At 30.8% G+C, this 22,051-nt stretch overlaps 2 protein-coding genes and 1 long non-coding RNA gene across 4 annotated transcripts; 2 read left to right on the top strand and 1 right to left on the bottom strand.

Moving 5' to 3' along the window:
* The first annotated feature begins 642 nt into the window (after positions 1-642).
* Positions 643-5,346, top strand: LOC101493315 (PHD finger protein ALFIN-LIKE 4-like). Of its 2 annotated transcripts, none has more exons than XM_004498795.4 (5): positions 643-931; positions 1,026-1,058; positions 2,990-3,218; positions 4,102-4,234; positions 4,806-5,346. In XM_004498795.4, exons 1-5 carry the CDS (start codon positions 682-684, stop codon positions 5,067-5,069), a joined length of 909 nt encoding a protein of 302 aa, XP_004498852.1. In that variant the 5' UTR covers positions 643-681; the 3' UTR covers positions 5,070-5,346. The 2 variants fall into 2 exon arrangements, with proteins under 2 accessions (XP_004498852.1, XP_004498851.1); XM_004498794.4 differs by having other exon boundaries at positions 682-931; positions 4,788-5,346.
* Positions 5,347-9,353: 4,007 nt separating this feature from the next.
* Positions 9,354-14,943, top strand: LOC113786322 (uncharacterized). The gene is made up of 2 exons (XR_003472588.2): positions 9,354-9,533; positions 12,809-14,943. It is a non-coding gene; the product is annotated as an uncharacterized lncRNA (long non-coding RNA).
* LOC101492983 (FAD-linked sulfhydryl oxidase ERV1-like) lies at positions 9,855-19,197 on the bottom strand. The gene is made up of 6 exons (XM_004498793.4): positions 18,807-19,197; positions 16,119-16,196; positions 15,273-15,320; positions 12,135-12,199; positions 11,200-11,277; positions 9,855-10,133 (listed from the first exon to the last, which is right to left on the bottom strand). The coding sequence occupies exons 1-6, from the start codon at positions 18,984-18,986 to the stop codon at positions 10,019-10,021; spliced, it is 564 nt and encodes a 187-aa protein (XP_004498850.1). The 5' UTR covers positions 18,987-19,197; the 3' UTR covers positions 9,855-10,018.
* Positions 19,198-22,051: the final 2,854 nt, after the last annotated feature.

Here is a 22,051-nt window from a genome sequence, read left to right as displayed (position 1 = left end):
TTTATTTTAAAATTCAACCAGTTACATTTTTTAAAAAAACAACAGTTATAATTTTCAACTTTCTATATTAAATTAGTCAAATAAAAATCTATTTCTACTATAATTTTTTTTTTTTTTAATTTTCAACTCATGTAAAATTTATTTGTTTAGTTTAGTTTAAAACAAAATATATACTTTTATTAAAAATATATTATTATCATGATTATATTTTAAAATTTTAATATACGTCAGTTGGGTCAACAGTTAAATTGTTCAACTAGTGACTCATCAACTAGATCGATGATTGTGTGATTTGTATTTTTCATCACATGCAATTATAGTTTTTAAATTTTATTTTAAGTGTCGTACTATTGAATAACTAAATTTGTAATATTAATTAATATATTAATTATATGTTAAAATATTTATAATTTTTCTTAACAATAATATTTTGAAAAAAGAAATTTAAACAAATTTTACATATTTTATTATGATTGAATGTGGATGTAAAATTATGATAGTTAATTATATCCCATTTTTTAAAAAATTAATTTTAAAAAATCTGACTAAAAAAAATGAAGAGGAGATAAAAACTTAAAACTGTAACCGGGTTGACGGACTCGATGGGCTTTTATAAAATCCAGTTAACACAATCCACTTCTTCCCGATTCAAATCCGGTAGTAATAAAGTAAAATCAAATCATGTTTGTTGTTGTTTGGACACACAACAGAGAGAAAAAGAAAAAGAGAGAGAGAGAGAGAGAGAAGGGTCAAACAGTTTCTTCCATCGATTTTTCCCTCCACAAATCCACATTCTCTTCACTTTTTTCACTTTCACCTCCAAAAAATAAAACCATGGACGGTGGTACTCCTTACAATCCTCGTACTGTCGAAGAAGTATTCCGGGATTTCAAGGGTCGCAGAGTTGCTTTAATTAAAGCCCTCACTACCGGTTCTTATCCTCCCGCTACTTTTTTTTTTTTTTTTTTTTGTGTGCAAGAAATTCAAAACTTAACAATTCTTTTTAATTTCTTGTGTTTCTCTAGATGTGGGAGAGTTCTATCAGCAGTGTGATCCCGGTAACGTTTCATTTCGTCAAAATTTAATTCATATCTTGTTTTATGTTTACGTTTCGTGTTCTTTTTACTTTCGCCAAAAAACCGTTACTGAATTTTTTTATTTTTTTATTTGCAACAATCTTGTTTTTGCTTTTAAGTAATTATATTATTATATTATTATATTCATACGCCCATTTTATTTCTACCCCCGGGACACCTGATTAATGTTAAAAAACGTGGTTGATTAAGTTGAGTACATGGTTTATTCAATTCACGGTCAAAATTGTGTTTAATTCAATTATCCAACTGAATTAATCACAATTTTCCATGCTTCTTTCACTGGTTTTGACTGTTAGGCCCTTTTGTATTGGTTTTTGTTTATGATTATATGACTATTAAAGCTATATTCTATAATTTACATCGACATTTCTGAGCTTGTATTATTGTTTCTTTTTAGTTTATATTTTCCCCGAATCTAATGGTGTATGAAGAATTGAAGATTGATAATAAAATCAAAATGCTACCATTTATAGGAAACATCTCAATTGGAAAATTCTTCTACTGTTTTTTAGCTATTAATTACAACTTTCATTTTTATGTTTAATTGTATATTGTATATAGGTCCAAAATGTTTGATTGGTTGACATGACTATACTTTCATGTTAAGTATTGTAAAATAAATCTATAATAGATGGCTATGTTCCACTCATTCCTATTAAGATTCTTTCTTTATATTCATATGAATTACATTTGGTGGGTCACAATAAAGAAGCAACATGTTTATCTGCATACTAGATGCTTTCAGGGCTATTTGTATTTATGTCGTAGTAGCTAAACCCCTAAGAAGTGTAGATATGACATGACATTGAATGAGTATATTTTTTTAATTCTAAAAAGATATTGGATGCTACATAGTTAGAGTATATATAGTAAAATATATGGCTTCACATATTTTAAATATGTTGTTGCATTACATGTGCAATGTATTAAGCTAAAATTCATGCAATTGCTCCTTTAAATGATTTGATTTTAGTTTTAGTTTCTGCTTAAGAATGATACATTCTAAATAGAAGAGAAGTATTTAGGTTACTTGAAGTTTCCATGATCTTATTTGACAAACAAAACTTTATTTTTGTTCAATTAGGTCATTTCTTGGCCTGTATTATTCCGTTGTTTTGGTTTTAATAGATCTGGTGCAGTGTGGAGTTTAATAGCACTATGCTTACCATATTTGGGAAGATTATCAATTAACTAAGGATTTATAGGATTTGCACCGTCAATGTAAACCGATTTTGCACCAACATCCAATTTAAATAATTTGTTTTACCACATCACTCCACTTTTGTAAGGGTATTTTGAAATTGAGGGAATGGCATGGAAAATGGTGGTTTCTCATTGGATGTTAGTGTAATATTGATTTGCATTGACAGGCTATGCTCATTAAACTCATTAACTAATCTTTCATTTGCTCAAAACTTTCAATTGAAATTTGAACCTTAATAATTTGATGTATATTGGATCCAAGGGTTTTGTCACATCATGTTTGGGTTTGACCCTACTTGTTGGTTCTGTTTTCCAACCGACCTTATGAGGAAATAATTTGCTTGCATTTGTCGTGGCATATGCCTGCACGTACCTGTGTGATTTGTGAATAGAGTGAGCTAAAATGTACTCAATAGCTCAATTAGACTCCTTAATTTTATTTTTTGGTATTCTTTTTCTTTTTGAATGACGTATATAAGCTGTTTCCCATGCTGCCTTACCTATTTTCTAGGAAACGAACTTAAGAAATTTTATTTTTCTTTGTATTCAATGCAGCACGTAATATGATTTATTTGGTATTTTTTACAGTTTCCTCCGTACTGATTTAGTTCCATAGTGGAAATAGCTGTTTGTATTTTTTAGTTTTTGTTAATATGAGTTAGTAAATTTACACGAGCTTTGTGATTCAGAGAAGGAAAATCTTTGCCTTTATGGATTTCCTAGTGAGCAGTGGGAGGTGAATCTGCCAGCTGAGGAAGTGCCTCCTGAGCTTCCAGAGCCAGCATTGGGTATTAACTTTGCTAGAGATGGGATGCAAGAAAAGGATTGGCTGTCTTTGGTTGCTGTGCACAGTGACGCTTGGTTGCTTTCTGTGTCATTTTATTTTGGTGCTAGGTTTGGATTTGACAAGGCTGACAGGTACTTGTTTTTCTTGACCTTTTCACAAAGTTGCGGTTTTGCACTTTTGCTCTGCGTAGTTGCGTTTGTTTGTGTTGTTTTTATTTTAATTAAATAACTGTTGGAGATGTTTTGATAGGGAGATAGCTTAGGCTTGGTTAAGCACACTGATTCAAGGTCTTTGTCTCCACTTTTTTATTTCTAAATTTTAAACCTCTGAAGGTTCAAGCATATTTTTGGGATGATGTTCTTATGTTGCTTTGTTTTTCATATGAATCGAGTGAACAGAACATGAGGGTGTAAGAAATAAATGATTAGACACAAAAGGGATAGTTTTCTAACCAATAAAGATGAGTGTAGGAAGTCTCTTATTGCCTATTCCGAAGTTTTCAAATATCTGTTTAAAGGACAATAACTGATTGTTGAAGAATTTAAGTTTATGACAATTTTAATCGATTTTGGTTGGTGTCATACTTCGTTACTAGCATTGAGTCTATGTGATGCATATGCATTTTGTTGTCATGCTATTTCTGCAACTCAATGGAATGGTTGAAAGATGTTTATTTAAACATTTCATAGCAGACAGTGTTTTTTTCGCAATATACCACTATTATTGCTTGCATAATTGCTGGGTTGTAACATATGAATGAATACTACAGCACATAATTTCAGAGAGTCTGTTGAAATTTTCATTTTTTTTACCTATTGTTTCTTTCCTTTTAGTAAAAGGGGTATCTTTTGTTTTAATTCAATGTCTTAAAAAGATTTTGATCCTGCCCCCTAATAGTTTGTTAGCAGTGCTTCTGTTTGAATTTTCTCGTCATTCATTGATGGTTTACCTTCTCTAAATTAATTGATTTGAGTTTTCATTTTTCAGTAATATGTACTTATCATCTTCTTGCAGGAAGCGCCTATTTAATATGATAAATGATCTTCCAACAATATTTGAAGTTGTTACAGGGTTGGCCAAGAATCAAGGAAAGGAAAAGATGTCAGTTTCTAATAATAGCAGCAACAAGTCCAAATCAAACTCTAAGGTAGGCATGCTTGGAATCAAACTAACCATTTACTACTTTCCTCTAATAGTAATATTTTGCTAGTTTCATAGCTTTTATCAACGAAATGAATTACTTTTTCTATAAAAAACTTCGGGTATGTTAGCAATGGTTTAGAGAAAGGGATATTGACCATGATGAGATATTCCTATTTACTGTAGCGCAATACTTGTTTTGTAGATGCTAACATTTGAATCAAAAGTGTAGAAGTATTTTGGTGGATTTAGATTCCTTGCATTAGGGAAATTCCGCAGTCAAGCTATCCGAACTTTCTGATCACCTTCCAGTCAAGATTGGACAATTCATGTTTCAAATTGGTATTTTTAATCTGATTTACAAAGTCAGAAAGTGAATTGTCTAATTTTGATTTGACGGGTCTTGCACGACTGTGGCATATTTGTGAATCTCTGACTGCAGAGAATCCAAATCCATATTTTTGAGCTAGAAAGTAATTTATAATTATTTGAGCGGTATCCGGTTTCTGATTGGTATTTAGCAATTAAAGGTTTTATCTCTTTTGGGTTGACAAATGCAGCGTGGTTCTGAATCTCAGGAAAAAAATTTAAAACCAATGCAAATGCAATCAATGGACAATGATGAGGATGGTCTAGGTGTGGACGAGGAAGATGAAGAAGAGCATGGAGAAACATTGTGTGGGGCATGCGGAGAGAGCTATGCAGCTGATGAATTCTGGATTTGCTGTGACATCTGTGAGAAGTGGTTTCACGGAAAATGCGTGAAGATAACACCGGCAAGGGCTGAACATATCAAACAATACAAATGTCCATCTTGCAGCAACAAGAGAGCTCGCCCTTGACTGTGGATATAGGAATGTAGGGTTGTGACTATAATCTTGACAATTTTATTATGACTACTAATTTGTTTAGTTGGTCAGGCTCATCAGTCTTGCCGTAAATTTAAGGTATGTTATATTAGGTGTATGAGCCACCGTGATATTGTCCAGAATTAGGATATTTATGTCATAGAAAGACTTCGATATTGTTCTGTTATGTGTTTTCCTTAAGTTTTAATGTTGTATGTAACTAACTGTACTCGCTGTTTATATTTTAGTAATTTTCATATTATTCCCTTTAGACCTTGAGTTGTGCATACAATGAGAACTTGCATGGTGCTGGCTTTGGTTATCAAACATGAGAGAGGAGTATGGTCCTTATCAATAGTTACCACTGTTTAGGGTATGATTGACAATTAATCAAACAAAATTGAAAATAATTCAACTAACTCGAAAATTTGAAACTCGATTACATAAATAAATCGTTGAACTTCGCGATATTTGTTTATATTGCCTAGGTAATATAAAAAATATCAATTAACTAATATGTTGCAATACATTAAAATTGAAAAAGTAAATGAATTAAACACAAAATGACCCAAAAGAATGGGTAAGAGAAATTATTTTATTTAATTGGATTGATTTAGTTTGTTTTCTTAAATGCTTAGATTAAATAAATAAAAAAAATGTACTCTGTACCTCCATATTTGTATCTATACTCATAAATTTTTAAAAATGCCAAATATACTATTGATTTTTTCTTTTTATATTTTATCAATTTAAATTAAGATTTACCGGAATTTTTTTTAAAAGTTTTTCGGTACTACTTTTTTTAAAAAAGAATTTGGTGTATACCAAAATTTTTTCTTCTGCACTGGAAAACTTGTGAAGAAGGTTTTCGGTACACTATTTTTTTTTTTTTTAAATAACTTCTTTTTAAAAAAATTTGGAAAAAGTTTTTAATAACTACTTTATCAGAAAATTTGAAAAAAGTTTTCCAGAATGTAACTTCTTTACCAAAAAAGATAGAAAAAAGTTTACGGAATATAACTTCTTTATCGAAAAATTTGAAAAAAGATTTCCGAGATATAACTTCTTTATCAAAAAACTTAAAAATAGTTTTTCGGAATACATGGTGTGTACGGGAAAACTTTTTTTTAAGTTTTTTGGTAAAATTGAATTCTTTTATAAATATTAAAATTTATACGAGGGAAAAAATATTATTTCCTTATATTTGTGAGGGTAAAGGTAAAATGTAAGGGGTACATGGTAAAATTTTCAATAAATAAAACCAATTAAAATAAGATTATCATTTTTATGCTCAAATCATGTTTTCCTTTTTACATAGATTTAAATTTTATGACTGCCAGACCAAAAAAAGAATTATGACTGTTAGTCGAAAAACGATTATTTTTCCCTCAGTGAACTTGAACAATAATTAAATTAAATTTGAATTAATGAAAACAAAATTTAAAAAAGAATAAGTTTTTTTAATAATTTATTTATTAAAAACCAGTAAAGAGAATAAAAATAATAATAATACGTACTCTAATTAATCCGAAAACAAAACAATGTACAAAAGTATAACCAAAATTTTAAAAATCATTACATTTTGTTGCCATTGAGCTATAGATTTGGTTTTCAATTCTAACAAATTTGGAACTAATTTTCAATTGTCCAAGTATTCATCTATTCTTGAGGTCAAAATAAGCATACAATAGTATCAATGCTCAACTTAACTGAGATCAATTTCTTGTATATATTGTCAGAAGACACATTCCATTGAGTTGCACTAATAACAACAAGACAACAAAATGCATATGCATCACATGGACTCAATGATTTTAACAAAGTATGACCCAAAATTCCATTAAAATTGTCATAGAATTAAACAATAAGTATTCGAGTTTTGTACCAGGCACCCCCCCAATTTGACCTGCCACCCCCCAGTATTTTTTAAAGACTAAAATACCCCTTTGTAAAACAGTATAATATTATTTTAAAAATTACTATTCAGATTTCACACCCCACCACCTTCGAAAATTTACAAAAAAAAATGTTTGGATTCGAAAGTTTAAATTTTCGAAATGAATTTTAGTAAGTTACTTGAAACTTTTGCTATTTTAAAACCTTCGAAATGCAGTTTATTTAAAAAAAGACAAATTTTCGAAACTTTGGATAAATGCTAAATTTTCGAAATAGACAGTATTCGAAACTTTGCTTGCATTTGAAAGTTTCGAAATAGAGTTATGCTTCGAACATTTGGCTTTTGATGAAACCTTCGAAATGTAGTTTCGAAACATACAAATCTTCGAAATGCATTTTGTACTTCGAAAGTTTGCATTTTCACCAAAGTTTCGAAATGCATTTTGTTCTTTGAAAGTTTTCATTTTCACCAAAGTTTCGAAATGTATGTAAGTTTCGAACTTTTCATTAAGTTAAACTTTCAAAATTTATTTTATTATTTTTTTAAATTCAATATCAATTTTTTCAAAATCTACATCACTGTGTATCAAGAAAGTGTATGAAATTAATTGATAACCAGTTGGAAAGGGTGAAGATTGTAGGCACTAACAAAACAGAATGTGGTTGTTCAATTAGAACAACTCATGGATTACCATGTGCTTGTGAGTTGGCTAAGTTGCAGATAAATGGTAATGCTATCCCTTTAGATAGCATTCATGATTTTTGGAAACAGTTAAGCATTGCACATGAATTAGAGGATGAAGAATCTTTATCAGATTATGACTTTTCTGAAGAGTTGGAAGCAATGAAAGCGTACATGAAGACACACGATATTATAAGTCAAAGGATATTCAAGGCAAAGGTGCGTGAAGTTGTATTTCCACACACCACATCAATACTTGCACCACTAGAGAAAGTGAGAACCAAAGGAGCTGGTAAAAAGAAAAAAGAATTTGATACTCCTCGTGATCCTTCATATTGGGAGTATGTTGATGCCTCTCAAGAATCTGCAAAGGCAAGGCAACCATCTCAATCATCTCAACGTTCTGCAAGGCAACAATCTCAATCATCTCAGCATTCTTTTAAGACACAATTTCCTACTTATATACGTCCGTATATTGAGGACATAGTAGATGTTGTGGCTGATGGAAATTGTGGGTTTCGTGCAATTGCAGCATTGCTAGGTTGGACCGAAGAATCTTGGGCTTTAGTTCGATCACAATTGGATAAAGAGATTGGTCTACATAAAGATGTTTATTCTAATGTTTTTGATGACAATGTTGAATCAGTGCGGAACTCATTGAAAATATCAAAATTGGGTGCTCAAGGAAAAGATAAGTGGATGTCTTTACCAGACTTGGGTTACGTGATAGCAACACTATATAATGTCATATTGGTGTCGTTGTCTCGTAATCTGAATATGACATTTTTCCCGCTAAACAAATCACCATCGAAAGAGACCTTTGGGCAGTCTTTACTAGCAATTGGATTTGTTAACGAGAATCATTGGGTACAGGTAAAATTAATGCTTAATGTTGTTTATTAAATTAATGTTAAAAAATTTATTATTCAGATAAATTAATTTGTAACATTTTTTTTATTCAGATCAAATTGAAGTCTGATTGTCCATTGCCACCTACGTCACAAAAATGGAAAGACTTTTGTAGTGACACAGCAAAGAGTTGGGAAGTAGCTTATGCAGCACGTATGAAGCATTGGGAACGCATTGATCCATCATTTATCAGATCATCTTGTATTTCATTAAATGAAGATTAGAATATGTTGTGTATCTACGTTTATGGATTATTATAATATTTTGTTTTATCATTTTCAGTATCTTTTATTATGAATTAACTTAAAATAAATGCGAATTAACATAACACATAACACAATCACTAAACATATCACATAATCCCAAAATATATCAAATTACAGTACCTAACACATAACACAAAATATTTAAAAAAAAGTCACGAGTCTGTCTTTAAAGATTAATGAGTCCAAAGAGTCATGAATATGTCTTCTATAATTATTGTATAAATAGTTTGTATTTCGTCCAAATGTGACATAATAGTCAAAGCGTGTCATAAATATGTATCCAATAATTGTAAAGCATTCCAATAATGCTTATAATGGGTCATGATCATGAATAGTATGTATTTCGTCCAAATGTGGCATAATAGTCAAAGTGTGTCATAAATATGTCTCCAATAATTGTAAAGCATTCCAATAATGCTTATAATGGAGCATGATCATGAATAGTTTGTATTTTGGTCTTTGGTGCAACTCATTTGCTATAAAAAGAGATGTATTGTAACATAAAAATTCAGAGGCAATTGAAATAAAACCACCAGTGTGCTTAAATATAAACATGTTTTTATAAATTTTCTCTTCTTTCTGAAAGCTCTAATTATTACGTTCATATCATAAATTCCCCATAAGAGATGCAAGTATGTTCTACACTCGTCTCAAAAATGAAGATCGTGTGTATCAGAAAACATCTGACTGTTTATCCTTGCTACGGTACGGTCCTTTCTATCATAAGATTTTAGTTTTAATTGATAGTTTGTGCCTTGATATTTGTAGGCCTTGGCATGGCGTTTTGTTATCTCGGTTTGATGATTCAATTAAGACTATTCTCATGATATGGAAGGCTCCCAGCCTTTGGTGAACAATATTGCAAATATTTCAATTTTCACGCATTTAAGATATCGATAGCCGTTCAATATTTCATGCATTCGAGATATCGTAGACTTTTAATCATTTTAATCAATATTGGATGGTGCATATTTAAACTGTCTTATCTTAATCCCATGTGCAGCCGATACTTTGACTGCATGAATGTGTGTACCTGCTGATTGCAGAAAATCCAATTTATATATAACTTACCTACACACTATGGTGCTAAGTCACTAGATAACAATCAAGGTGTATCATAAAAGATTTCTTAAACAGCTCCAATTCAATACATAGCTTGTATGGTACAAGTATCTATTAGTAGTAATCCTTTATATGTTCCCAAAAATTGATGTAGTACCAATAATTTCACATGCTTTCTGCTCACACTCAAGTTTTCCCCACCTTGCATCAACTCGTTCACAGTGAAATACTGGTTTGCCAATGCTGTCATAAAAATATAACAATGTAAGTGTCATAGGAACAAAATTAGGGAAAATTATTATACTAGTTTGTTAGCTAAATCTGTAAGCACAAGCTAGTAAAGTATGAACTTCAGAGGTTCGTTAAGTTTTATAAATTTAATACACTCCCACATGTAAGAGGCATTTGGGCTTAATACACAATTGCATAGGCAGCACACAAAAGCCCATTTTATACTAAGTGGAAACAAATATGATAGCTTCTTCTCCCACTCCCTTAAGCCTCCAAAATACACATCCCAATTGGCCAATCAGGAGAACATTCGGGGGTGGGAGAAGAAACTCTCAACATTATATAGAAGGGGATGGCAAGGGTCAAAGTCCGGATCGATCCAGACCAATTTGTCATAGAGGCTAGAACACGGTGTCAAAAGCTTATGTTTAAGAATTCGGTTTAGGAGGGTTAAGTCTATATTTTGTTATATATTTGAGATTTTAAAAAAATTAAAAGAATGACATAACAAATGATCATATAACATATCAATTTTACTTAATTTATTTTAAAAAATATTTTATAGCTTCCTTAATTTGTAAAAGAAAAATATACCCTCCCGTCTCTTTCCCCCCAAAACTCAACTCTCAAACTTACCCTTAGTTGGATGTTTGGATTTTATGGTGAATTGTATCATAATTGACTAATCCTTCTACCAAAATGATTTTCGTGAAATTATAGATTTTGGTTTCTGTTTAAATTTGACTTTGCCTTCAAATCTTTGTTTTACTAGAAGTGATCAAAATCATCTTTTGATCTTGGCTGAAATATTAACACTAATTTTTATATCAAACATTTTTTGTCACTGGGAAATTTTAAATGAAATAAAAACTGGAATATTTGTAAATGATTTCACCTTTTAAGTAGGATATTTATCTATATGCAAGAAAATCATACCAAAAATTCAACAGGACATGCTCATTATCATACTAAAAGTGGCCGACAAACTCAACAAAAAAAGGTTTGATATATATGTCAAAAGATAACAGCAATCATAGTCTACATTAACATAATAGAAAGAAAAACGAACAGATCTTACCTTCTATTGACAACATTATGCACATGACAGAGCCACTGTGAAAACTCAGCATGTGACCCGGCCTGTACAGGATTTGATCTGCCAAACATATCATCAAAGGAGCAATCAAGTAAGAGCTCATGTATATTAGAAATTTAGATAGCTAAAATAACAGTGCAACAAGCCAACCCCACGTAGTGAAAATAGGTTTGGTTTTTGTTAATTGTTACTGTAAAATAGTACTGCAACTAAATTGAAGTGCAAAGACATTTAAGACACTGCTATATAAAAGAGAACTTGCACATGATTACACCCACGAATAACCGATAGTCTAAGTTCAGGAAGATTCAATAACATCCATCATTAATTTACAAAGTCGACCTAAATAATCATAAGCAATGCTACAAAACTCATTATGGCAGGGTCCAAAGAAGGGTCGGATCCATTGTGGGTCTATTACGCAACCTTTTCTTGCATCTGCATGAAGCTGATGTCACAACTTAAATGTGGGATATTCTAGTCACAAAGCAGCAACTCCAATCATTGCTTTTTTTTAATCAAAAGAAGTGGCATCTAAAAGCATCACTAGGGAGAAAGAAATCACATCTATGTTGATACCTTAAACCCTATTAATTTTTTATATTAAAAAAAAAAAAAAAAAGAATACAAAACATGCAGGGCATGCACCAAACCCATGAGAAGAAAAAGGAAGAATAATTTGATTCTATAATTGGGAAGACACACCGTATTGCGGGTAAAGACTTCACCAATGAAGCTAGGGATTAAATACTACTCCAACCATTGCATCTAGGATATCCTTCATGATATTGTTCATTCATACTAAAATAAAATTATAACAAGTGATAGTCCGACAGTCTCAACAAAAATGAAAATTTAAAAGGAGCAAAACCAACATAAACAATTCTGATCAATCAAAAGATGAAAGATTAATATACCTAAGAACTTCTTTAAAGTGATCTGCACATTCTTTGCAAGGGTACATTCGAGACAAGATCTGTACCTGTAGCGCAAATACAGTCTATTACAACTAGTATTTTATATTCCACAACGATAACACAATGCATATACTACTACCGTTTGGAAGGAAATTTCGACACAGTATATTATTATATGCTTTAAAGTCATCAATTATTAGAAACTGCCACATCAGAAGTTTAGAACATGACTCACTCCAGTTATATTATTGTTTACAGCTTTATTCGCATTTGATTAAATGAACTAAACGCGTAACTTAAGGCGGATAAGACAAGAAAAAAAGAAGCTTGAACATTTCTCTCATACACTTATTGTAAGCATAATTTGTAGTTTTGTGTTGGACCTCTTATCAATAGTCAATGTAAGAGGAGACCCAGGCCCAATAGGCCTAACTCTGATTGTTATTTGAATAAATAAAAAAGAGGGAAAGATAAAAGCAGTTAGGTAGTTATTTTGTGTAAGAATTTGGGTGGGAGAGACCAAGCTCTCGGACATCTTGGGTGTGCATATGATATCACTGTTTCATTTATATTTCTATTTTCTTTCAGCCGATTGTAAAAGTTTGTGTCAGTAATCGTTCTCCAGAAGCTAAAGTAATAAATTATGTGTTTACTCATTAATTTATGAATTATAGATAACAGTTTCTATCAATTATTGTCAAAGAAAGGTGTACAATTTAGGCAGATTTAATGGTTTCAACGAGAGGAATGGAATCTCGAATGGAAATACTGGAGCGTGGGTTTGATGGGTTATTAAGTATGTGGAAGTCTTGAACAAGAAAGGCTGGAATGGTTGGAAGTTGGAACTTAAAGGAAAATGTATGAGATCATGGAAATGATGTGATGATTGACAATACGTGCCAATCCAGAAGAAAGTTTCGGAGAAGAAAGTTTCAGGGAAGAAAGTCATGCAGGGAATGACCAAGTGAGAAACCAAGACTGCAAAACAGAAAAAATGGCGGTAATTGGAAATTTCAATTTTTTATGGTGAAGAGGCATATGGGTGGATGAACTGTGTAGGGAGATAGTTTGATTTGAAGTGGATGACTGAGTCAGATAAGTTACTAGCAGTTATTGTGGCAATCGAGGGCAAGGCATTGACATGGTATTAATGGTGGGAATTTTCTGTACAAAATCCCACTTGGGATGATTTCCGGTCTGCTGTGATTTGGCCCTTACAACCATCCATGATTAAAAGCCCTTTTGATTGTTATCGAGTCTTAGACGAACTGGGTGGGTAGAAGAATGCAGAGAAAATGTGACTTATACGTGGGTTTGTTTGAATGAAGTAATCAAGGCAGAATTGAAACTTTATCGAGTGGATGGCTTGTTTGAATTGATAGATTATGGCCAAAGGGTGGATGCGAAGAATAATTTGAAAAACAAGGGAAGCATTTTTACAGGTTTTAGTGGAAAACCAACCTAGACTTACAACAACCCTAGAAAAGAAAGGAGTGCTTAGGAGATTAACTGATGTTGAGATCCAAGAGAGATCCAGAAAGGGCCTTTGATTTAGATGTGATGAGAAATTCATCACAGGCCATGTATGTGCAAACAAACTATAACTACAATTGATGGAGGAAGAAGTTGAAGATGGAGAGAAAGAGAAGGAACCGTATACACACGAGGAAGGAGAGATGAAAAATTTACAGTTATCCATGTGTAGCATCACTTGCATTACCTCTGAGAAATCCATCAAATTATGGGGAAATTTAGAGGGAAAACAAATGATAATCCTTAGATTGGGGTGCCTCACATAGTTTCATCATATCTTCCGCATTGGGCAAAAATCACCAATTACAGGTATCTGAAACTTCACCAATACAGTGAAGGTGGGGATGGAAAGAAGTTTTCTTGTGGAGCGGTGTGTCCTCAATTAAAGTTAAATTTACAAGGCTAGGAGATCCAACAAGATTTTTTTTTATCTTTGATCTAGGAGGAGTTGATACAGTGTTAGGCATGGAATGGTTGGCTAGTCTTAGTGAAACTAGAGTCAATTTCAAGGAGTTGACACTAATGCTTCCAATTGATGGAAAGCGTCATATTTTGAAAGAAGAACCTGGTGTAACTCGCACGGCAGCATCACTCAAAGCTATTCTCAACACAATAAATGATCAAGGACAAGGATTTTTACTTCAATGTCAAAGTTTGTAGGCTGAAACCAAATGCAGTGCAATTGGGCCTGAGTGCGTAGAAGTGATATTGGATGAATATATAGAGGTCTTCCAAGAACCTCGAGGATTACCTCCACCTAGAAGACAGGATCATGCAATTGTTCTTAAATATAGAGCTAACAATTCAAATATCAGGCCTTACAAATATCCACATTACCACAAAAATAGATCCAAAGGTTTGTTGATGATATGTTTAATTCAGGTATGACTCTAACAAGTGAGTCCTTATGGAGGATGGCGATTTTGTGTAGATTATTGAGCTTTGAATAAAATTGTCGGACCATACAAATTTCCCATTCTTATTATAATGAATTGCTTGATGAACTTGGAGGAGCAATGATTTTCTCTTAGTTGGATCTTAGGTATGGGTATCACCAAATCAGGATGAAGGAGGAAGATATTCTTAAAATTGCTTTTAGAACTCGCGAAGGGCATATGCTTTCATTGTTTCCTTTATCTTTCTATTCTCTTTTTGTCAAGATTGTGTCAAGATTGTGAATGTGTGTGTCTGTATATTGTACTACAACTACCTCTGATTTGAGAATCATTCTCCAAACTAAAGTAATAAATTTTGAGTTTACTCGTTAATTTCTGAATCATAGTCACCAGTTTTTATCATTTTGTCGACATGATAAATTATAAAACAGACATCATAGTTGGTTGAAATGATTTTAATGTCAATACTTTCTACCTTCTCCTTTACATGTATTGAGTTAAAGGTGGATACAACAGTGTTGGTTTGTAAGATTTTTGGCACATCTTGTGCTAATTTTAATATATTCTACTTTGCTTTTGCACAAAAATAAATAAATCAGACATCATAGTTTCATAAGACAATACTAAAATAAGACCTTGGTGTGATCTAACTCCCGACTTCATGAAATTCTATGATTTATAACAAGGGAACAGGAGAGAAAGAAAATACCAGTTCTTTTACATCCTTCTTCTGTTGTCTTGTAGGATTATCTGGATACTGAAAAAAGAAACTAGGGTGTTCAGAACTGTGTATTTAAAAATGTCAAATTTTTCATTTGTTGTTTTGGGTGATAGCACATCAGAATCAAACTTGTTGACCACATGAACAAGAAAAATATTAACTAAATTTTCCCTTCTGAACATCCTTGTGTACAAAAATGAAAAATAATAATATTTTATTATGTGTCACATCAAATAATAAATCAATTTTGTAGTAGTGTTGTCAATCTTGGACAGGTGGAAAATGGAGGTATGCTCATATTCCAATACGCAACAGTTATAGTGTCGCTATAGCCGCTACTTGACAACATTTTGAACTAAATACCAAACTGCGAAACAATTGAAATTTCTTCAAAACCCGCTATGCTATAGTACTATAACCACTATTTAACAACACTACTTTGTTGATGAAAGTAACTGCATGTAAAGAGTTGGGGAGTTGAAAGCCAGCAACTAAGACAAATGAGTAATCCATCAGCTTGGTTGATAGAACACCGTGATAACGAGAAATGGCTCCGACACAATTTTTCTAATGGGGATTATATTAACAATGGCTACACCACAATCATTCCCTAGTGACTAACCACACCAAGTACAAATACAAAGTTAGACTTGTTGAAAGAACATCCCAATCCCATGTAAAGCATTTAACAGGCAATAGCATCAACAAGAATGGGAGAAAATGGGCACTACTCACTAATATATCTGTCGACTTCTCAGATAAAGTAATGGCAAAGCAAAGTGATTGAAAAGAATGAGAGAATCTATAGTATCAGAAAAATTTCAATGGCAAAACCTGAGCAGCAAGAGTGTGAAGAAAAGTCCATGTAGCCCTTCCAAGCTCTTCTTTAGTCACCGGGGAAGAGGACTTACCCTACAAAAACAAAATGATAAAAAATAAACTAATCAAAAACAATTTATAAGCATATTTATATGCGGCACATCTGAATCCTTGATTAATAAATTATTTGACTCGATGGAAATTCTCTAAAAGGAGAAAAAAAGGTTAATGAATTGTTTGATTTTCTAGAAGAAAAAAAGCATGTCAGTGATAGAAAACAACATATGTACTGAGGTAAAAGGATTGAAACTTCCTATATCACTGTCACACAATGATAATCATAAGTTTAAAGTTCTTATTCACTTCAAACCCTCACAATAAAAATGATAAATACATCATTAACTAGCAAAAGAAAGCATTTAGTGTTTCAATAATCAAGAAAGCATTTAGTGTTTCAATAATCAAGAAAGCATTTAGTGTTTCAATAATCAAGAAAGCATTGCAAGAGGAGCACCTTAGCAAAATAGACTAGTTTATTAAGAAAAGAAAGCCCCCAAAATTGATTATATGCATGCATCACCACACCAAAGTCTTCCCAAAACCCAAGTTCATTGTTTACCCTGCTATTATAACTTTTGTCCTGGTTAATTATTGAAAAGGATACACAAGGATATCAGCATATCGACCTCTACATATTAAATATTTTTATTCCTTTTGAATATTATTCCTTAAATTTAGTCATTCGTAGATTTTTTGTTACAAATGTCAACAATCTTGATATACATATAAATTTAAACTTGTCCATCCCTTTCATAATTTCAAATATCTTATCTCTTAAATATTTTCATTTAAATTATATTTTTTAATTTTAAAAACCCTTTTCCATGCATGCAATGACGAAAAATCACATTCACTGTTATGTAGTACAGATGTGACAAAACCTTTGGATCCAATATACATCAAATTATTAAGGTTCAAATTTAATTGGATGTCGGTGCAAAATTGGTTTACATTGACGGTGCAAAATCGGGTTACATTGATGGTGCAAATCCTATAAATCTTTAGTTAATTGATAATCTTCCCAAATATGGTAAGCATAGTGCTATTAAACTCCATACTGCACCAGATCTATTAAAACCAAAACAATGGAATAATACAGGCCAACAAATGACCTAATTGAACAAAAATAAAGCTTTGTTTGTCAAATAAGATCACGGAAACTTCAAGTAACCTAAATAATTGTCTTCTATTTAGAATGTATCATTCTTAAGCAGAAACTAAAACTAAAATCAAATCATTCAAAGGAGCAATTGCATGAATTTTAGCTTAATACATTGCACATGTAATGTAATGCAACAACATATTTAAAATATGTGAAGCCATATATTTTACTATATATACTCTAACTATGTAGCATCCAATATCTTTTTAGAATTAAAAAAATATACTCATTCAATGTCATGTCATATCCACACTTCTTAGGGGTTTAGCTACTACGACATAAATACAAATAGCCCTGAAAGCATCTAGAATGCAGATAAACATGTTGCTTCTTTATTGTGACCCACCAAATGTAATTCATATGAAAATAAAGAAAGAATCTTAATAGGAATGATTGGAACATAGCCATCTATTATAGATTTATTTTATAATACTTAACATGAAAGTATAGTCATGTCAACCAATCAAACATTTTGGACCTATATACAATATACAATTAAACATAAAAATGAAAGTTGTAATTAATAGCTAAAAAACAGTAGAAGAATTTTCCAATTGAGATGTTTCCTATAAACGGTAGCATTTTGATTTTATTATCAATCTTCAATTCTTCATACACCATTAGATTCGGGGAAAATATAAACTAAAAAGAAACAAAAATACAAGCTCAGAAATGTCGATGTAAATTATAGAATATAGCTTTAATAGTCATATAATAATAAACAAAAACATACAAAAGGGCCTAACAGTCAAAACCAGTGAAAGAAACATGGAAAATAAATAAAGGGAAGTGCTCAAATCCTCCACCCCCGCCGGAAGTTAAATTCCGGGAGTGTAAAGTGGGACGATTTACACTTACGGAAGCGTAATTCCAGTAGTGTTCTTAACATTTTTGAGCAAAATATGGGGGTTGGATGAGCAATCATCATAAATAAATAAACAAATAAACAAATAAACTTGCATCGCAGTGTTTCACAGAATTGGGCAAACAAAACAAACAAAAATGTTTCATGACACCCAATTTTCCTTTACACCTGCGACAACCGGCAGTGAGAAGACGCAGAGGAAGGAAACTCTGAAATTTGAAGGACAATACCAAAATTACGTAAAATTGGTATTTAATGGAAAAAAAAAACAGAGGATTTTCAGAAAAAAAATCTCGTTTTCTAGGGTTTGAGATCCTGTGACCCGGAACACGACCCGCGAACCGGCCCAGATCACGCGCGACCTCTCCTTTGCCCGCGCCGCACTGTGCCGCCGCGGCCATGTCCTTCGCCGCTCCGCTCCGGCGCTATTGACTACCTAGGTAGTACTGACACTTAAGATGGAAGCTATGTCCATTAATTGACACTGACACAACACGAACATGTGTGATTATATTCATGTCTTTGTCCGTGTTTGTGTTTCATAACTGACTAGAACAAGATTCATTATAAAAGTATTGAAAATTAATATTACAAGCAAGCCATTGATGATGGATACCTTGAGAATGGGATGACGAGGTTGTAGAGAAGATGTGGTTTCAACAAACGGTGCTTTGATGGAGACACCAAAAGGTCCTGATGAGTTGAGATGGCCTATCAAATTAGATACATGATGTTGAACAAAATTTGCGACTTGCTCAAAGTTATGAAATAAGCCCTCTACCGGATTCTCAGACATGTTATCTCAGATGTATCACTTGATGACAACATTGGAGGAAAAATTACAATAAAATCAATATCACACTCAGAAAAAAAACATCAAATTTTCAAAAATAAAATTGAAATAAACCATATGAATTATATACTAGCAAATAACTACAATCAGGATCGGTCGAAGATATATGGTGACCTGGGAGAACTACCAGGACTGTCTTAATTCTTTTTTAGAGGTATTGTTCAAATCTAAAAAATTGAGACCCTAATAAAAAAAATATATAATTTTAGTTATTATAAATTATTTTAAAATATTATATTTTTAACAAATGAAACACTAAAAACTTAAACTATTTTTATTAAATTTATTAAAATAAGCAAATTATATATAACATCTAAATACAATTTCAAGCTAATATTAATCTTCTAACTATTTAAAAAGAGTTATCATTCTACCACTTTTTGAAGCAAATTCATAACTTTTAAGAATACTATCAAATAATAATCACATTTTAAAAGAAAATAATCACACCTTCTTAATCACATTTCATAACTTTCAAAAATACTGTCAGATAGCATGTCAAAAGAAAAATCAAATAACCACATTCTTAATCATTTTTTTTATCAAAACAAATTTCTTAATCCTATGACATTTGTTCTTTGTAGACTCATTCACTAACTAAAAACTTGTTGAACCCAATAAAATCTGGTGCAATTAACTCTTTTCCTCTATAAATTTTTTTTAATCAATATATCATAATTATTAAAAGTAAAACAGAATTTGAGTTCTTAGTAATTTTGGGGTCGTGTGCATTGGCCTAGATTGCACAGGGAAACTACCGACACTACCGGCCATGAGAACTATAAAAATGAAACCTAATGGTCATTATATTTTTCTTGCAAAAATATTAATAATTTATTCATTATAATGAAGATTCTTTAAAAATTCAATTGCAAGTCACAACTTCAAAGCTACCATGCAAAAACCACATAAAAATCAATCTCAAATAAGAACAAAAAATGAAGTCACAAAATAGGTACGGTGTTTTAAAAAATCAACAAAATTAAAGGACAATAATTCAATGAAACAACACACCAAAAAAACAATCAAAACTAAACTAAAATGTTCAAAATAAGAATCAAAACATCCAATCCATTGATACAACATAAAAAAGAATAAATAAGAGAAAAAACTTGATAAGGATGAATAAAAACAAACCAGAACTAAACGATTGAGAAACAAGGAAGGTTACCGGAAGGTGGACGGTGTCGAGAAAAGTCAGGAAGGTTTTGGAGTTTTAAATGAAAGGGTAAAATGCAATAGTAAGACGACGATAGAAGTGAGTGTATTAATGTCTTATAAATTTTGTAGGGATTATAAAAACAATTAAATATTATTACAAATAACAGTGTTTCGGATTGCTTAGGATCAATTAGTATTTATAAATTCTTATTTTCTATATTACTTAAATATTTAATAAAAGTATTTTATTAGTTCAAACCTACATCAATATACATATTTTTTAGTAAATTTTTGCTAAAATATTATTAATTAAAGTTAGTATTTTATATAACTAAATTAAAATAAGAATATAAACTTATTATTATTATAATAGAGATAAAATGAGATAAATGAATAGAAAAAATATGAATTAACTAGTTAGTTTTACAGTGTGAGATTTTATTTAATTAATTATATATTAAAAATTCAAATATTTTTACACATTCAATTCGTTCATATAATAATTTTTTTATTTTGAAAACTTTTAACTTTTAAACCCTACTTAAAAAGCAGATATTTTTTTTAATTATATTTCTAAATGTCATTTACATTAATTTTTTATTAGTTTTCTTATTATGGTGCAGATATAAAGTCAAAGATCAAACATGAGTATTTCTAAAATTTTATTGAGTATTTAATTTTGAAATTGATTTACAATTTAAAAATTTACTTCAAAGTTAGAAATTTAAATATTACAATTTTTAGTTATAAAATAATAAATAAAACATCGTTTAATTTTCAATATTAGATAAATTAATTGTGTATATTATATATTATTTTAATATAATTTATTTTACATACATATAATAAAATATTTTTTATAATCATTTAAATTTAATATGTATTATATAAATTCATTATGTTTTTCCGTAAATATTTTTTAGTGCAGAAATGATTATGCACTAAATATTTGCACATACTATTAAAAAAGATTGATATCCTTCTATAATTAAAATGCAATAACTTAAAGTCCCTTGGTTGTTTGAAAAAAAAAAACCAAGGAATGCGAATAAAAATAAAAATAAGAAAATATAAAAATCCCCATGATAAACAAAAAATGAACTGATCACAAAGCAAAAACTTATTTGCTTAAATACATTATTTATTTCTCTCTCTCAAATTTTTTTATGGCAGCCGAAATCGCGATAGAAAGACATCCTATCCCTACATAAAATAGATTGGGCTTATTTTCTTAAAGAAACACAAATGGATTGAGCTCTGGTATTTCTTGTTTTTTATTAAAACGAAATTTCTCCTATGTATTTATTTTTTGAAGAAACGTTTCCTCTATATCTATCCGTCAAGTTTCTTTGTGTCTTTTAATCTTCACCCTTAAAATAGGATTCATGTGATATTATAAATGTTAGATATTGAAGAGTATAGCACAATTCTTACCATGTATGTATTCTTTCTCTCTATTATTTTATATTTTGCTATAGTTTTGATTAGTTTCATAATCTTCTTCTCCTTCTTCTTCATATCTTATTTCTATGTTTGCTGTCATAATTTTTTCATGTCAATTATTTTTATTATTTCATATAAATTTTGTTGAGAAATTTGTTTGACTTTATAATTATCATATATTTCTTTGTTTATTCTTATTAAATTCCAGAAGAATTTAACATTAAAAACATTAATGAAAAATTGTTCAAATTATGATTTTTCTTGATCATTGTTTATGACGCTCTTATGTAATATAGTTTTCAAAGAACTAAAAAAAGGAAATATAAAATTAAATCATTCCTGAATGATTATTCAAAAATGATTTGTATGAAACATCCCTAAAATATTACTCAAAGAATGATTAT

This window comes from Cicer arietinum, chromosome 4 (assembly GCF_000331145.2).
Source record: "Cicer arietinum cultivar CDC Frontier isolate Library 1 chromosome 4, Cicar.CDCFrontier_v2.0, whole genome shotgun sequence".
NCBI classification, from domain to species: domain Eukaryota; kingdom Viridiplantae; phylum Streptophyta; class Magnoliopsida; order Fabales; family Fabaceae; genus Cicer; species Cicer arietinum.
The sequence above is the reverse complement of the archived record's forward strand: the minus strand, read 5'-3'. Positions and strand labels throughout refer to the sequence as shown.

Bases quoted from the DNA above. Each gene is read 5' to 3' on its own strand.
- LOC101493315 (XM_004498794.4), top strand. From the start codon at position 682: ATGTTTGTTGTTGTTTGGACACACAACAGAGAGAAAAAGAAAAAGAGA. The intron at 1,059-2,989 runs GTAACGTTTCAT...TTTGTGATTCAG, and splicing joins CTATCAGCAGTGTGATCCCG to AGAAGGAAAATCTTTGCCTT. The intron at 3,219-4,101 runs GTACTTGTTTTT...ATCTTCTTGCAG, and splicing joins GGATTTGACAAGGCTGACAG to GAAGCGCCTATTTAATATGA.
- LOC101492983 (XM_004498793.4), bottom strand. From the start codon at position 18,986: ATGTCTGAGAATCCGGTAGAGGGCTTATTTCATAACTTTGAGCAAGTC. The intron at 15,321-16,118 runs GTTTTGCCATTG...TTCTTTTTTCAG, and splicing joins TTCACACTCTTGCTGCTCAG to TATCCAGATAATCCTACAAG. The intron at 12,200-15,272 runs GTATTTTCTTTC...TTTGCGCTACAG, and splicing joins AGAAGGATGTAAAAGAACTG to GTACAGATCTTGTCTCGAAT.